This window comes from Lampetra fluviatilis, chromosome 5 (assembly GCF_964198595.1).
Source record: "Lampetra fluviatilis chromosome 5, kcLamFluv1.1, whole genome shotgun sequence".
Taxonomy (NCBI): Eukaryota; Metazoa; Chordata; class Hyperoartia; order Petromyzontiformes; family Petromyzontidae; genus Lampetra; species Lampetra fluviatilis.
Window position 1 is genome coordinate 14,788,576 of NC_136279.1, and position 18,941 is coordinate 14,807,516.

Here is an 18,941-nt window from a genome sequence, read left to right on the forward strand (position 1 = left end):
TTCTAAAGAAATTCGTTTTCAATATAGATTTAAAAGTGCATAGCTTCAGTGGCTTCCTAATGTCGGAAGGAAGAACATTCCAGATGGCCACAGAGCGTATCTGAAAGCACGCGATACAGTTACCATCTTTGTTCGATTGGCAACCAAAAGTCGCTGTGGGGGTGACCAGACTTTGCCTGATGGTTTATGCTCCTTGACGAGATCAGCAAGATATTGTATTATTATCAATGCGACCATATAATGTATTCATTCGGCAACCGGAAGTCAATGCAGCTTGGCAAGCACTGGATGGACATGGTCGGATCTTCTTTGGCACAACACGTGCCAGAGAATGTTGTGCAAGCTGCAGCTTGATAATGTTTTTGCCAGACGTCCCATAGAGTAGTGAGTTGCAATAATCGAGCCTTGTCGATACTATGCTACATGCCATCCCTAGTCCCGCCCACTTACCCTTGGGTTGTACCCACCACAAACGTATATAACCCTTGGTGGCAGTAGCTCTCTCGCTACATTTCCTCCTCAGCAGTCCGCCTGCTGTATTGTTTCACCTGAAGACGATGGCTTGTGTTGCTTTTGAAACGTCGTAATTTATTAGTTATTTTTTCTATCTACGTGATTTTACCGAAAGAACCAAAGAGTACACTAATTTTTTTTTACAAAAGAGGTTGTCACGACACTGTCACTGATGCCACCACACCTAACCACCTCTACCGTCTCATCACTTTTCCCGCGAGAACCCGCAGCAGTTTCACAGATCACATCTGACCTCGAAGGCCTGCTTCTTAGTATCCACCTTATAGAGTTTATATGAATGGAAATAAACAAATAAATTGCTCCCCCACCCCAGCCAAATTAGGTGGTACCCCATGTGGTGCCCTCTTGTTTAAGTGTGGCCTAATCAGTGATGCAGGGGCAAATGAGATATGGGACCGGAATGGATGGGAAGGGAAACATAAGTTCTAGATTTGAAGCTTTCGTGACTGCAAGGAATCATCTTCTTAGGTTTTTTCGGTAAAGTCACGTAGAAAGTAAAATAAAATAAAAACAAAAATCACGACGTTTCGGAGGCAACACAAGTCTCCGTCATCAGGTGGGACCGTCACAGCCAGATTAGCTGAATCATTGCCTCACTTGATACAGCTAATCTGGCTGTGACGGTCCCACCTGATGACGGAGACTTGTGTTGCCTCCGAAACGTCGTGATTTTTGTTTTTATTTTATTTTACTTTCTACGTGACTTTACCGAAAAAACCTAAGAAGATGAAACATAAGTTGCATGGCAATCAGACCAATTGTTTTAAATTTCAGAGATGATATAAGTGAAAAAAAAAGAATTATACACGTAGGCTTTCGCGACCAATATCATTCATAATAAACGTTTTTTTGGGTTAGATCGCGTTATTTATAAATGTTGGAGGGTTACAACACATTTATATATAACACGATCTAAACCAAAAAACTTTATGATAAAATAATTATAGTTTGTTGTGCTGGCATTGGTGAGTGGGCTGAGACCTTCAACATGCTACAACTAAGAACCCCAATTGAATCATGGGAAGATGAAACATCTATTTGAACCCAGGCTGTTAGTGGTCTGACACCTGAGCCACCTCAAGAAAGTATTGATTCAAATCATGCCGCTGAAATATGAACACATTCCTGCGGAGGGAGCTGGTAGGAACATTGGGTTTCTTTGCTCGGTCAATGGCCAGGGTCAACGGTGGCGTGGTGTATTCCGCAAATATGGCCGACTGTGAGGGTGGGCACAAGCCGGCGTGAGTAGGTTAAACGTTGAGTTTTATAAGGGCACCACGGGGTGACCAGCCCCTCCCCACCCAGCAACCCTCCCAACCCTCCCCACCCAGCCCCTCCCCACCCTCCCCTCTCCACCCAGCCCCACCCCTCCCATTTTTGGATGCACGACGGATGGATGGACACAATAATCCCCTGTGGGCTGGTGGAACCAGGTGGTTCCTACCAGTACAAGTCATTACATTATAAGGTAGGCAAATCGTATGTTTAGTGTGCTAAAGGGGGGCATGCAGAAATGGGGAACTCAGGGGGAGAAACAGAGGAATTTGCGGGGGATTTGGGGCGGCATCCCACTCACCGCGAGGTCAGCGGTGGCTGGAGGCGCGGGGCCCTGAGCGCGGGGCCCGAAGAAGCGCGAGAGGAAGGAACGCAGCAGCTGTGCATCCACAGTGTTGTCAACGCGGCCACCGTAGACGGCGCCCTCGAGAAGGCCACGCACATGCTCCCAGGGCAATGTTGAGCCTTAACCACCACCAGCAGCAACACCGTTTTTAAATATAACACATCATTAGAGCACATCATTAGAACATACAATCGCATTACAATAAACACAATACAATTTCAGCTTGTATAGCGTCTAAGTGAAACCTAAAAGTCAAGACACTTCACATTAATTGTCCTGTGGTTTTCAGTAATATAACAACACAACCCATTTACATGTAGTACTTTCGTCTTCTAGTTTTGAGATATATTATTTCCCCCACTATATGTGATATGTCCCAGTTTATTGTACCTGAGGAGGCAAACCTAGCACCTACATGCTCAAGAAGACTGCTGTTTAGCCAGATCAAAGGAGCCAAATACAGCGTGGAATGGAGAAGTACTGGGTTGATGTACTTCAGAAGAACAAGAGCTATAGGTACCAGAGGTGTGTGAATTAGTTTTTATGGATGAGGCTTAAAACAACAAGAAAAGCATGTCTTTGTGTTCATGGGCCTGTTCCTGTCTATATGACGAAATGTACAGGGAGTCAATTAGTATGTTCATGAACGAGTATTGTTGTGTGTGTGAATGTCAGTAGTTGGCTGATGTGCCATCTGTTGAGGAAGTACCGAGGGTGATCCAGAGCCTGAGATCATATAAAGCACGGAGCTGAGATGACCTACCAAGCTTACTACTGAGGGAGTGTTGTATTTGTGTGCAGAATTCTCCATGTGACATGATTACAGCCGCCTGGTCCACAGGACGGGTTCTGTAGGATTGGAAGGATGCCCTAGTGGTCCCCATTTTTAAAAAGGGGGACCATACTGATTGCCAAAACTACTTGGGTATCTCCCTCGGTGTGCTGGGAAAGGATTATTAAACATTGCTTTGCGATGCAGTGACCGTCTTTGTTCGATGGTTAACCAAAAGCCGCTGCGGAGATGACCGGAGTTTGCATGATGGTTTATGCTCCTTTACAACATCAGCAAGGTATTGTGGTTCATTTGTGGCAAGGACTTTGTGTGTAATGAGTGTGACTTATAATGTCTTCATTCGGCAAGTCAGCTATAACGCAGCAAGTTGGCACAGTGGGTAGCACAGGTAGTGCATCTGCCAGTCATTTCAGTCAACCCATGGCACCTGGGTCTGTCCCTTGACCTCTTACCACCAAGCCTTTGACACTCCACGTGACCTCAAGGTGCACCTAGCCTGGCACAAGCGCCGTGGTGACATCACTGCCGTTTAGTGGTGAACAGCAGTTATTGCTCTTGTTGTGTGTGCTTGTGTTAGAATATGTGTATATGTATAAATTGGGTTCATGTTTGTTCATGTGTATGCACAATATATGAATCAGTGTGTGTTCGCATGTGCGTATTAATTAAAAGTCTGCGTTCGTATGGCATGTTCATGAATCTGTATGTGTATAAGAGCAGGTGTTCATATGGATATGCATGATTCTGTGTATTTTTTGTGTGAATGTGTCAGAATAAGTGTGTTCATGCATATAAATCAGAGTGCATTTGTTTGCACATGTGAATCAGTGTGTATGTTCACGTGTAAGAATCCATGTATATATTAATTATGGTGTGCATTAATGTATATATGCACACGAACCCATCTGTGTGTGTGCGCGTATTTGTAAGAATCTGTGCGCGTGTACGTGTGAATCGGGGTGTTTGGCTGAGTGGGTGGATTCACGTGACCTTGTCCTGTCAGGAGCAGCCTTCAACAACAAAGCTTTCAGGGGACTGGGAGCAGCGAGCGGGACCTCATCTAAACGGTGTTTTATTTTTTATTTCCGGGGAACGAAGCAAAGAGGAGGAACTGACATCCAGCTCAGCGCATGCCTACCAGCTACTCCCATACACATATTTAGCACATACATGCATATACATTAGCACGATAAAATTGAGAATAGTTTTTCCCCTTGTTTCTGGCAACAAACAGGTGTTAAGATGTTAAATCACCAAACTGAAACCTTTTGGCGTCCTCTGGTCTAACACCGTTTTGACACTAGGCTCAAAAGAAAGCTTTCTCTGGTGTGGACCAATCAGTTTCAAGGACAATGCATATATTATCAGAGTACGTTTTTTGTTTGCATTCTGACCACAAGTATTGTGGTTAATTCAGACATGATTCCTTGTAAAAGGTTTCAGTTTGGTGTTTTCAGATCTTAACACCTGTTTTGTTGCCAGAAAAAAGGGAAAAACCTATTCTCATATTTTGGTACTGGCAAAGGAGGTCCCATGATGACACGATAAAACTGTCTACCATTCTCCACCAAGTGGTGGCGATTTCAACCAGGGTGCTTGTGCCACATTAGGTGTAAAACGGGAAATGTGAATGAAATGAGGTAAGAGATCAGATCAAAGTGCATCTCAGATATATACTCCACAGGCATTAAAACATCCCATGTTGCATTTTAGACTGTTGGGCCAAGTGCTGTTCATCAGTATACATATATAATTCCATGAAGATATTCAGGCATACATTAAATATTAAATTATTCATTTACAATATATCTCCCATTAGCCTAAAAGACTGTACGAGTTAGGAAGTGCCTATTAAGGTTGGAAGGGGATATGAAGTGAAGTTGTGACTCTGAAACCACACCCGGCAATCTTTGACTCAAGTGCCGGTGTCTACACACCACTGCAGATGCACATTGAAGACTGAGCTGACTTGAGTAGGCCCAGAACAGGCTCAAATAGCATTTGATACTGATGTTTATCTAAAGCTCAAAGATATACATAAGTTACCAGATTTGCAACACAATGCAATAATAATTTGTATGTATGTACGTATGTTGAACTTCTTTCACCCCTTCCCAACATATACAACACCTAAATACATGCCAACAACAAGAATCTCACACACCCATGCACATGAACGTGATGAACCTACCTTCTAATACACTTACATGCATGCACATATCAACAAAAATACAGCATTGACGCCGTCCTTCCAACACACAACAATCGCCATTTGTCACTAAGTGGCGATGATGTTACCACGGTGCCCGTGCCAAGCTAAGTGCACTTTAACAACACACACACACCAACATATTTACATACATGCACTCCCATAACGTTCCTGGCAGTTTCTTGCCCCAAGTGGAGAACTGTCCATCCCTCATGAAGACTGGGGCCAAAACCGGTCCACCGAACCTTCTGGATTCCACAGAGGTCGATCTCCCGACAGAGAAGTGGTAGCCTCTCTTCCGCAACCGGAGTCAGAGCATTTCATGTGGCCAATCGCAGTAGTCTCCTGTTCCTGGAGGAACCACGAGACGGGGGGTTTAGTTTGGCTCTGTCATATGGAGTTTTGCCTGAAGGCGTCATAAACACCTGTCCCCTGGGGTATCCTGAAGCAGCTTATTTAAGTGTTTCCACTATGGTCCTTCGTAGAAGAAGTGCCAGGTGGAGGGGTTACCAGCCCCTCACACACACTAACTTAGCTACATACACACCCCCACTCACATTACCACAGCCCACACACACATAGCCTGCACCACTTACACACCTGTATGTGAATACACTCACAGACACATGCACACACGGTTTCAAATAAACAGATAGCTATGACTAAACAAATTCAAATAAATGCCTGCCGAGCCATGCATTTAAGCAACCAAATATCATGAAAAGCCCAACACACTGACACCCTCACAAGCAGCCACGCAGGCACGTGCTGGGCGGTGTGGCACGTTGACGGTTAATCACGTTGACGTGTAAATTACGCCCTGCATCCTGCGCTCGTGGCACATGAAGCATCCCCCTGCCCCGTGGCTCGAGCACCAACGGGGGAGACTCTGCCTCCCCAGATGACTGTTATTAAAGCTGCGACACCCTCCTGGGATGATGATGATGATGTGAAGGCATGACCATCTTCTAGACATATCACACCTACAGTTACATCTACAGATCCTCTTTCTAAACCACCACTGCCGACGACTCAACCACTGCCGCTACCTCTATCTCCGAGATCTACCACACTTACAAATTACATCTACAACATCAGCTTCTGCTTCCTATTAAATTTGCATCTCAATGTCTCCACTTTGGAGTCATGAGTAAGTCTACAGAAACAGCTGCTTCATCCACAATTACGCCTCAACTTTCACTGTCACTACCTCCAACTTTTACATCTATCACTGAAACATCGACAGCATCTCCTCCTCAACCTTTATCTCCACTACCTCCACCTTATATAGGTACCATTCCTAAATATACCGTTATGAGCCTGGCAAAAGAGAGATACTCATTCGCATTACTTGAACTGAGGATGTCAGTGCTGTTGGCTCAGTGCTTTCACAAGGCCACTATAAGTTTGTCAAGAGAGATACCCAAGCCGCAGGGCTTGAACAAATGTTGTCTGTGGTTTCCAGCTTAGTGCTCTGACATGGCCATTATGAGCACTGCTTTCCAACCACCTGGCCACGTGCAGTGAGCGTCTCAAATTGGGCTTCACCATTGGTCCCAAATTAATGTGTGTGGGTGGAGTGTGCATGTGTGGTGGACTCCGTTATATGGGGGTAATCAAGCGTGCGTTGTTACAGCGCTTACACGCTGTCATGCACTGCTGTCATTATGCTGTCGTGTCAATTACGCCTTAAATTATTACAAGCCCAGTTCCAGCCGACACAACACAATTATCCTGCTGATTTGAGTATCAGGACCTCGTTTGTTTTTAAGTTTCAGATGTGGTGGGTATTTTCCCCATGTGACTTATTCATCTGAGTATATGTTGTGTTATTTGTGTATTTATTTTAATAAACAGTGGTGACTTTCCCTGCTTTTCAACTTCAGCATCACACTCCAAGGAGAGCGATTAACTTGGTTTACTCCTGATAATATCGTATACTTTGAAGTCTCCGCAAGATAATTATAACAGTTTCTAACTTTACACTGACCCTGCTCTACGAGGGAAATAAACCAACCTTTGGGACAACATTTTGGGTACATACATTAACATTTTCAGATTCATAATTTACTTCAATAACCCATTATCTGAATGTACCAAAAGCATATACATGTGTGTGTAAATACGTGTGCTGGAGGAACTCAATCCGACAGCATCTGCACAGGCGAGGTTACGTTGGCTGGTTCATGTAGCCCATATGACCAGTCGCCACATGCCCAAACACTTTTTATTTGGTAAAAAAAAGGAGTTTAAATGGACACGCATGGAGTAAAGAATAGATGGGCTTATGTGCTAAGGAAGCATTGGAGCTGATTGGATTTGCCAATGACTAATACCAGCAGTGTCAAGGTTAGCATCAGTGGAAGTTCGTGAAGGACAATAATGGGTGTTGGATGCAGTCTCTCTCCAACAACAACGAAGGGCAGAGAAGCGACGCTCACAACATTGAGTATCAAGTTTACATTATTTAAAAGCATGCCTACAAAGGGAAGCGTACTTCAATAGGGAATACCGTTGGTAGGGCTATTTTAATAAACACAATAGACAGGAAGGACAAGTTCAAAGGGCATGCATAATGCTCTCCAATACACCGGTGTGCTGTACTAGTGACGAATTGCCATGTTCTGTTTACGTGACAACCCTTACTAGTTAGCTGTGTTGGGTGGTGGCAGGTTTAACGACACATTTATATATTTACGTGATATAACCCAAAAAACACCTGTATTATGGATTATATGTAATCGTTGCAGCTTCTACAGCCACTAAAGTGGTATGACATTGACCACAATGTATAAAAAACAATTCTTGTAATGAATCACGAAGTGAGGGAATCGTTACATGCCAAACAGCTAGCTATTACATTTTATATGTGTAAGGCCTGTAACTCTGAACTGCTGTATGTACAGCCTTCTGAATGGTTTTCTGTGTGTACAGCCTATGTTTGTACAGTGGCTGTGTGCCCTGCATCTCCCTGCATTTGTTGCTTCTGCAGTGCCGTTTTAGCTTTTTCATTCAGCACCCGTACTTTAATATCAGATTGTCGATAATAACAAGCGTGTGATAGGATGGGTATGTGTTAGATGCACTTATCCACCCTCATAGGCATGTCTCTGTGTTAGAGACAGTGCAAGTGTGCATGAGAGAGGAGAAATATGTAGTGAAGGAGAAAATGAAAGATGGAAAGTCCTATTAAATAAAAAATAGGACAGCTAGTGACGAATTGGCATGTTCTGTTTACGTGACAATCCTTACTAGTTGGCTGTGTTGGGTGGTGGCGGGTTTTAACGACACATTTATATTTACGAGATCTAAGCCAAAAAACCTAGATTCTGGATGATATTGGTCGCGAAAGCCTATGTGTTAAACTATAAATGCCCTGATAGTGCATTGTCTTTATATTGTTCACCTTTTGGCCTAACACTGGTTGAGGCTAGGCCCTAAAGAAGGCTGTCTCTGGTGTAGACCAATCCGTTTCAAAGACAATGCATATATTACCAGAGCATGTTTTTGTATGCATGTTCAGCACAAGTATGTGTGGTTAATGTAGACATGATTCCTTGCAAAAAGGTTCTGTTTGGTGTTTAAACACCTCAACACCTGTTTTATTGCCAGAAAAGATAAAACCTATTCTTATACTTTGATGCTGCCAAGAAAGGTCCCATGTTGTAGGTGCTACAATTGCCAGTCAATTAACCCACAACACCATGGTCTGTCCAGTAACCTCCCTGCAAATTAACCTTCTACACTTCAAGTAGCCTCAAAGCGCACCTAGTCTGGCCCAAGTGCTGTCGTAATGTCACCACTTCTCGATTACCTAATTGCACGCTTTCAGATGCACTGCGGCCGTAAGGAACATTCTTCCTCCCGATATTAGGAAGCGATTTGAGCTATGCACTTTTAAATCTAGATTGAAAACTCATTTCTTTTTAACTGCTTTTTGTGTTTAGTTTGTTGTCCTTCCCCGCACCTCCGACGAGCACGGATAGCTACGTACGGTTTGAAAGAACTTCAACATACATACATACATATAAAATAGATTGCATGCACATGTATCAGTATTCACCGATACCTGGAAGTGCGTTTTTATAATTTTCTATACATTTTTAGGTCACATTTAAAGTGTACTGAAAACAAGTTATTGAATATCTTACATAATTAGAATTTTAGACCCTTCAATAACCACCAGATACAATTTTCATAGGGGGAAGTTTAAGAACAGAGCAAGAATCACATTAATTGAAGCTAAAATGTCATGATAATATTTCAATTGGGGGCCCATATATAAAAAAATCTTGGTTTTCAATTTTGATATATTATGTAACATTTCAATTCAGCATCCTTCAAAACTTACAATTACAAATCTTCATAGGCTTAGGTTCAAAAACCCCAAAAATGACAAAATATATTTGTGTAATTTATGTGTAAGTTTACGTTTTGGTGTATGTAGGTTTGTCTTTGTTTATAATTACATCTCCTCAGTACCTGTACAAAAGCGGTCAATGATGTCGTATCCAGCACGCAGATCCGACAGGGAGAATTCATAGAACTGCGTCCATCCCTAAAGTAAAAACAAATGTGTTAAGCGATGACACCACTCACCCAAGCATACACACCAACAATGATGCACTCACATAGTAAACACGTGTACATTGAGTACAAAGACAATCAAGCAAGAGCTGAGTTTTCGTTAAAGCATCTATTTTATGCTTGGTGTATTCTCTAGTGAAACAGCATTTACAAAATGGTCAAATATTTCTTGCTCTTCAGCGTTCTGGTTCTGTTGATAAACTAAGTCAATTGACATATTTGCCCATGTGACAAATTGATTTGATTGCCTATGTCAGGTGGTGGAGGGTTATAGTTAAAATTTGACAATATACCTACACGACGATCTAACCCAAACTAAACTCATCATGAAAACACAAATATTTCATTCAACTGTCTAGACCAGGGGTCGGCAACCAAAATAACAAGAAGAGCCATTTCTTTCCAATTCGGTACAAAATTCAGTATTTCAAGAGCCGCAATGCATCTGAGTACATACTGTACATACGTACATATCGTCAAGAAGCAGCCCGTAAAGAGCCGCATGCGGCTCCGGAGCCGTAGGTTGCCGACCCCTGGTCTAGACTGTGGGAAGAAGTGCTGTTCGTGAGTACCTGTTAGGGCTGGCATCATACATGAGGAGATGTGGTGTGGCTAATGCCACACAAGCCTGACTGCCATTTTCACACAAGTGTAAGTGCTCACCTCACCACTACATCAGGCACTCATATAAAGCCGAGTTGGTCTCGGGGATGCCAAGGCCAGATTCAATTGCTACTGTTGGTATGCATCTTGGCCAGGAATCAAACAAGGGTAGCAGGGGTTGATATTATACACACATAGACACAGTTATTTATACACAAGCACATGCATGCACTCATTCATATATTAGAACACACATTTACATAAATCAAACATACAGTGGTATTCACACACACACAACATCATATACACTCATATACACATATAACACAAACATGCCCCATAAAGCCTACACAGACTGTTGGGGCAAGTACTGTTCGTGAGCAACTAATATGGCCTGCACAGCACGCCAGGGGGTGTGGTCGTCAGCACCATTCACCCGGCCGCTGTGCTCCTCAGTGCTTATATTTAAACATTGTGCCACATACTCACTTAAGACTGAGTCGACTTCAGGGAGGCCCAGGACTGGTTCAACTATCACTCACCACCGAAGTAAACCAGGGCCAGGAATCACACTCCAGTCGCTGGCTTCATGGCGCAGTGCGTGGACCACTGTGCTACACACTCACTGACACTCACCTGCGGAATGTAATTCCTCCTCTCCTGACACACAGCGTGGAACCAGGCGAGGGAGAAGAGCGCATGTGCACGTGTCCGCCCACCCCCGTCGCCGCGACTGCCCGACACTTGCTCTGCGGTCCAGCTCTCGTACGTACGCTGCAGATTTCGCTTTAACCCAGGGGGTGCCTGAAAACACATTAACACATACATACTTCACATATATGCAGACACAGGTATACATGCCGTTCATATTAGAGAGACATGTGCAAAATATAAATCTATACGTATAACATGAACCTGTCAATTGTTTGGTCAAATGTTTGTCCCATAATTTACCTTAGGTAGCCTGGATTTTATTGCATTGTACCAATCACTGTGCAACCACTCCCGGTAGACAAAAATCCCCCGTATAGCCTTAATAGACTGTAGGGGCAAGTGCTGTTAGCGAGCATCTATGAAAGGCCAGCATGGCACACGAGGGGGTGGGTGGCCAGCACCATGCCCGGCTGCCTTTGTCTCCCGAGTGGCGATGTTTACACACCGTACCAGTCCTCATTTGAGGCTGAGTCGACCTAGGGAAGGCCCAGAACTGGTTCAAATAATCGTCACTGGTGTTGTCCGCAAGTGGGAATTGAACTCAGGTCACTGGGTTCGTAGTGCAGCACGCTAACTGCTGCACTACCGCTTCCGGTAGACAACACACAAACACACAGTATGTACATGGAGACAGCTATCATTTTCCATTCCGTGGACCAGGATTTGGGCCACGTGGTGTCTGAGAATGGCCACACCTCATAGGCGATCTTGAGGCTCGCTTGAAGCAACACGGGTGAGAAGCCTGTGTGGGGCTCGGACGTGAGCCACAGGCGGAAGTCGGCGTGCGGAGACAGGGAATTGAGCTCCTGTGGACGAGAGTGTTCGCACGCACAAACTTGCAAATACATTATGCACATACAGACAGACGTGTGTGTACACGGTTCACCCTCACATATGCATGTGCACACACAAGCACAACTCTCATCATGCCTTGTGTGCTTGTCATGTGATCATTACATTTTATGTAGAATGCTCTCAGCCATATCTAGACCACGAGCTTAAGAGCTAAATGAAAAAGAGACAACTGTAGACCCAGTTTCTTTCTTATTTGGACTCATCAGTATAGTACAGTACAGGTATTAATTCTCACTGCTGGCATATGCCTCTGCTAGTCCATATTTGGAGAGGACTTACCTGTACACTATAGGGACACCCAATAAGACTTGCCTAAAGTCAACATTGAGACATTTGCTTGACAAAACAAGCACACACAAGCAAATTAACACATAACAAACACACACACGCTTAACAGATGCAGGAAACACGCGCATGTGCAAACACTGAGCGGTAAGACAAGGGGGAAGACGCACCTTCTCGAGAGTGGGGAGCCAAGCTGTGACAAGATGCAGGTTCTTCAGGCAGAGCCATGTTCCAGCCTGGGCACAGTCTCGTAGCAGCCGCACAGCCTCATCCGCAGCACCCTGCCCCATTGCCACCTACATCACCACCACCACCACTCTAATCAACATCAGAGCCACAGCCACCGTTGCTGTCACCTCCACCATCACCATCAGAGCTACTATCACCTCCACCACTACCTTTACCATAACCTCAACCACCATTATCACATCTGCAGCACTCTGCTGAATTGCCACCTACATTATCACCACCATCACTGGCAGAGCCACAGACACCATCGCATTTACCTCCACCATCAATGAGACCCATCTTTTCCACCACCTCCATCAGAATCACCATCACTTCCATTGCAATCACCATGATCACCTCAACCACTATTACCACGACCATTACCACAATCACAAAAACGTATCTGCGGTACCCTGCTTCATCACCACCTACACCATCACCACATAACCACAAAACTTCATCCTAAACACCCTGCCCTATAGCCAACTATGCGGTACATTGCCACTACAATCATCACAACCACCAAAATCACCATCATTGTAACTAAAGCCATACTCCACCAGAAATACCTATATCACCACCACCATCATCATAATAATCTTCATCCCCACCATGTTCACTTCATGCTCATGTGCCTGGTGCACAACCTATCGAGCAGCATAGCATGCTTGGCATTGACCCTGGTGCAAGGAATGAAACGGGGCCCCCATGTCAAAATGTATAATGTTCCGTTACCTCTTTAAAGCCCGGCACCTGGGCCATCATAATTCCTGGGCCTGGTGCAGTTGAATTGCCTTCACACGGAGCCATATAGTGTCAGATCACCTCGTGCAGAGCCTGCGTCCCATGTGTGGACGCCGCGAGCTCCCGCAGCTCATGGGAGGGGTCAGCTCCCGGAGATGTCAGCACGAGCAGCGGCTCTGATGAGACGGCCTCCTGCTCCGAAATACGGGCCAGAGACAGCGGAGACACGTCCCGCACGCCTGGGACACACACAGACACAAGGGACGACATGGGACACAAGGTCTCCCTCTCTGAGACATGGATCAGAAACAAATGTATAAACGTGAATGTTGAGGTATTTATGTGTGACCGTGCATTGTTTATGGGTAAATGACGCATCTGTTCAGATTAACATAAATTCTTAACCATGTAATAATGCATCGAAATACAAGTGTAAAAATGTATTTCCTTCAACCTGTATATTTTGTTACGTTAAGGATTCACACCACTATTGCAGTCACTCGGTGTGCTTCCATATATTTGTGAATAAAATTATGGCCTAATATCAAGAAAATACATTAATATGCTGGGGGATGAATTGTTCCAACCCTGGTAAAGATGCGCTCACATGTGTATATGTATAATTTATGTGTCTGTGCATGTGTCAGGGTATGTGTGCACACATTCCTGTGTGTGTATTTCAGTGTTCATAAGTGTGAATGCGTGTATGTGTTATTTCTGTCTTCTGAAGTGTTCACAAATGGGAATGTCATCGTTTATGTGTGGACTGAAAGTTATATCTGTGCGAATGATTGTGTGTGTATGTGTTCATGCATGTGTATTGAAGTGTTCATAAGGGTGAATGTTTGGGCACTTATTTATGAGTACTGTGTTCATGTGTGTCAATGTCATACCAAGAGCCCTGGTGGCGAAGAGTGTGGTGGCGCTGACCAAGCGATCTGGTCTCAATGCCTGAATCAGCAGAACCTGAAATCATCAACACCACCACCAGGAACACCAGAACTGTCAACACTATCAACACCACCATCATCACCACTATAACATGTTTTGCCTAAGCAGCAGTACATTACCTAATCAACACTGTCACTACTATCAGTTAACTATTTAAGTGAATGAATTGTACAAACACGAAAAGTTGTGTGTCCAAGTGGGTTTCGCGATCGTGAGTGTTTTTTAGTGTGAGTATATGTGTCTGTTATGATATAGTGGAATATATATACACGATGCTATGATCCTTGTGACAAGAGTGATTATTCACCATGATGCAAATGCCTGGGTATTTCTTATTGTATCTTATATAGATTTATATAGCGCCTTATTTCAAGGTGCTTTACAGAAATTATAAAATTGTACATAAGATGATAGTGGTTGAGATAAAGAGTTTGGTTATTAACAGTGGTGGTGTAGTTGTGGTGACGATTAGGAGGATAGGTGGGAGTGGTTAAGGAGGGATTGGGGTAGGCCTGGTCCTAGTTGGGGGATGGGGGCAGGGAGTAGCAGGATGATGGGCTAGGGAGAAGAGATGGGTTTTAAGGGAGGAGCGGAAGATGGTTTCATAAAGATGATTGTTAATTTTCAGTGAAGGGAAGCAAGAAGGTAAAATGAACAAAAGTATGACTGGGAGCAAAGCAAGGGAGGCATCGAGATATGGACAGTATTGTAGCATAGACGGTGGGATGGGACAGTCATAAAAGATGAGAAAAGCAAAACCGGGTAGGGCAAGACCATGGAGGGATTTAAAGGCTAGAGTGAGGCATGCAAACATACAGCAATAGTAGACAGGAAGCCAGTGTAATTGGGAAAGGAGAGCAGAAGTGTGGGAATTGTGGGGGAGGTTACACATTATTTGGGCTGAGGCATTTTCTATTATCTTGTAGGCGAGGAGCAAAGGCGTAGGCAGCATGCCCGAGAAGAGAGTTGCAGTGGTCAAGGTGAGTGAAAATGAGGGAGTGAATCAGGAGTTTGGCAGCAGAGAATAAGATAAGGGGACGAATGTTATGAATATTAAATAAGTGAAAGGTAGTGGCAGAGATATTGCTGGAGAGGGAAAGAAAGAGGTTGAAGATGCTACCGAGGTTGAGAGCAGAGAATGCTTGAGTGAGGTAGAAGGGAGGGAATGAGATCATAGGACAGGGTGGAGGGGAGTGGGGGAAAGGGAAGATAAATTATTTCAGTTTTGGAAGGATTGATGGAGAGGTAGTGGTGTGACATCCAGGATTGGACAGTGACCTTGTGTTAGGCAAGGTCAGGGGCAAAGGAGGGAAAGGAAAATAAAATGTAGATGTTGTTGAAGAAGGAATTGGGAAAGTTAAATGAAGAAATTACAGCTTCCAGAGGTGGGATATAAAGGGAGAATAGCAAGGTACCAGGACTCAACTTAGAATAAGCATCTTGTGCAATGTGGTGAAAATCAGCAGTAGGAAGACAAAGGTGTCTTGGGTGTTATTCCAGCACCCCCCAGTGAGCTGTGCTTGCCTTATTAGATGCTCCTGAACAGCTCGATTGCTAAAAGTCTGTTGGGTTCCATGGACACAATTGTGTGTACATGTATTTAGGTGATAGGTGGCACAGCGGTTATTGCACTGTATTACAAACCAATAAACTTGCGTTTATCAACCAAAACCAGTCCTGGGCCTATCCTAGGGAGACTCAGTTGTCAAAATTAGTACCTGGTGTGGTTTGTAAACATCAGCGCTAGGGAGAGAAAGATGGCCAGGCATGGGTCTGGCCACACCACCCCCTCATGTGCCATGTTGGGCTTAATAAGTACTTGCTAACAGCAGTCTCTTAAAGCTATATGGGGAATCTTTGACTTTGTGAGTGTATATTTTGGGTGATCCATTTACAGTATGTGATTGTATTCAAGAAACATTTGTAAGCTGGATTTGGCCAAGGCGGAACGATTGTGTGGCCCCCAGCATTCACCTGACATAACCTCGCTGGATGTTTTCTCGTGGGGTTACATCAAAGACTGTGTGTGTGTATGCGATAAAACCGCAAGATATCAATGACCTCAGCTTACACAGTATTGAATGCTATAAGGATATCGCAAGCAGGTACGGTAGATGAAATGTATTAGGAGATAATTGTTTCGATTTAAAGCTTTCGTGACTGCAGGGATTCATCTTCTTGGTTCTTTCAGTAAAGTCACGTAGAAAGGAAGTAATAAAATAATAAAAATAAAACATAATAAAATAATTCTCACGACGTTTCGGCCACAACGCAAGCAGCCGTCTTCAGGTGGAGAACAGGTCTGTCAAGTAGACAGAGTCTGAATGGCACGCTTCAGGCTTGGAGCGACTATTTATGCTGGGATGGAGGGGCGAAGAGACGCTCTTCCATCCCAGCATAAATAGTCGCTCCAAGCCTGAAGCGTGCCATTCAGACTCTGTCTACTTGACAGACCTGTTCTCCACCTGAAGACGGCTGCTTGCGTTGTGGCCGAAACGTCGTGAGAATTATTTTATTATGTTTTATTTTTATTATTTTATTACTTCCTTTATACGTGACTTTACCGAAAGAACCAAGAAGAGATAATTGTTGAAAAGCGTAAATAAATTATTTGAAATATAATAATTGATTCCTTGTATTTTAGTGAGGTATCTATAAGTGTACACTAAAAATGGAGTGATCTACTGTGCACAGCAAACCCTTGCCCATTGTAGGGGTTACGTTCTTGAAAATAGCTGCAATTGGAAAATCCAAGATCCGCAAACCAAAAGGCAAATGAGAAAACTAGGGTTTGGTTCACAGTTCTTCATACAACACCCCCTCCTTTTGTTTTATGTTACCTGACAACAACCCAAACATTAAACAGCAAGTATTTTGAATATAAATTGATTAATATTTTCTAGTGTTGAATATTACTTGTATGGTAAATGTATAGAATGAAAAAATGTAGTGTACAATACTGTAGACTTGTCTGTATACAGTATTGTACACCTCACTGGAGGCTGCAAACACCACGTAACCTGGGACCCACGATGAGCCGCTTGGGAGACAGGATGGTGCATGTGTGTTCTTCCTCAGCAGCATCATCGCGAGCAGTAGTTATGAGGCATGCAGGAATCTTGCGGTCAACCGCAAATGGTTGAACCACAGTGGCGCAATCGGTGAACTGTACCTCAATGAATATAGCGCGAAACTGATAGCTAAACCCGCGATAAGGGTTTGCTGTGTATGTGTGTGTGCATATATGTTGGCATGTCATGTGTATACGTGTTTACACATGGGTGTGTGTGCACGTGTATGTATATGTTGGCATGTAGTGTTTATATGTGTATACACATCGGTGTGTGTGAGCGTGTCTGGCTGAGTAATCATTTAGTGAGTAGATGTGCTAATACATTGGGATGTGTGTGCGTGTGATAGTGTATGTGCACTTTCCCTTATGGGGAGTGGTGGTGCAGCAGTTAGCATGCTGCGCTACGAACCCGGCGACCCGAGTTCGATTCCCACTCCCGGCCAACACCAGTGACAATTATCTGAACCGGTCCTAGGCCTCCCCCTAGGTTGACTCAATCTCAAATAAGTACCTGGTCCAATTTGTAAAAGTCACCACTTGAGAGACACCCGTGGATGGCCGTGAAACTGGACACCCATCCCCTCGTGTGTTGTACTGGCTCTTTATAGGTGATCGCTAACAACGCTTGCCCCAAAAGCCTGTTGTGGTTATACGGGGAATCTTTGTCTTGGTGTGCACCTGCTGGAAGGCGGAAATCTTGTTCTGCAGGGCGGGTGGCAGTGCACTCTCAGACGCCGTGCTGCGTGAGAACGGAGCCCAGAGGTCAGCGTTGTCAAGGTGGAGAGTGGAGACGAGGCCTGGACATGTGGCCTGGGCATGCATCCACCACGTGTCACACAACCACAGCACTATACACTACACACATACAAGTGTATATATGCAACGACTCCGTATGTTTCAAATTAAGAAAGACACATGAGATTTGAATTTCAAAGGGATATAATAACTATGGCATACCAATATAATAAGCACTATGTATGGGATGCCAATATTATGCATATTACATGTACATATAGAAGTGTACATTACATGTAATGTGCATTGAAATATAACTATAAGTACGGAATGGATATGTTGGAGTGTTAACTCAACAATGACTTGAAAGATAGGTATCTATCATAGGAATGTAGAATTTCCACCACTGGCTCAGAGCCGCTCATAATAGCAAGGGGTATGATATCACTTGCCTTGTATTTGCATACAGTGCACACCCACCATGGGAAAGTGATAAACTCAGTGATTCTGCAGTGAAAGGGATGAACGTGAATGCATCACCTTCAGGAGTGCGAAGGCTCCAGCATGCTCAGGCTCCACCCAACTCGGCAAAACCCCACGACCTGAATGAGAGTCCTGTGAGAGTATAGGCACACACACCAGTGGAGGGTATTTACTACTATAGTTACTATAGTTACCTAAGAATGTCAGTGTGTAATGCGCGTGACGTCATTCCACGTCGACCAGCCCCCCTCATTAATAATCATGAACAGGTTACGTCCTCCATATGGACCCGCCCCTCATTAATAATCATGAGCAGGTGACGTCACTCCACATCGAACAGCCTCCCTCATTAATAATCATGAGCAGGTGACATCACTTCGCATGGAGAACCCCCCCCCTCATTAATAATCATGAGCAGGTGACGTCACTCCACATCGAACAGCCTCCCTCATTAATAATCATGAGCAGGTGACATCACTCCGCATGGAGAACCCCCCCCCCTCATTAATAATCATGAGCAGGTGAC

General features: G+C 44.1%; 1 protein-coding gene across 3 annotated transcripts in view; it reads right to left on the reverse strand.

Moving 5' to 3' along the window:
* Positions 1-18,941, reverse strand: part of DYNC2H1 (dynein cytoplasmic 2 heavy chain 1) — a 186,881-nt gene that overhangs the window by 24,801 nt on the left and 143,139 nt on the right. For all 3 annotated transcript variants that reach the window (XM_078856894.1, XM_078856893.1, XM_078856895.1), the window contains 9 exons: positions 18,473-18,547; positions 17,876-18,007; positions 14,067-14,139; positions 13,255-13,412; positions 12,372-12,497; positions 11,757-11,867; positions 10,984-11,151; positions 9,640-9,715; positions 2,111-2,274 (listed from right to left, as the gene is read on the reverse strand). In XM_078856894.1, coding sequence (XP_078713020.1) covers positions 2,111-2,274; positions 9,640-9,715; positions 10,984-11,151; positions 11,757-11,867; positions 12,372-12,497; positions 13,255-13,412; positions 14,067-14,139; positions 17,876-18,007; positions 18,473-18,547 — 1,083 coding nt within the window. The remainder of the gene's footprint in view (positions 1-2,110; positions 2,275-9,639; positions 9,716-10,983; positions 11,152-11,756; positions 11,868-12,371; positions 12,498-13,254; positions 13,413-14,066; positions 14,140-17,875; positions 18,008-18,472; positions 18,548-18,941) is intronic.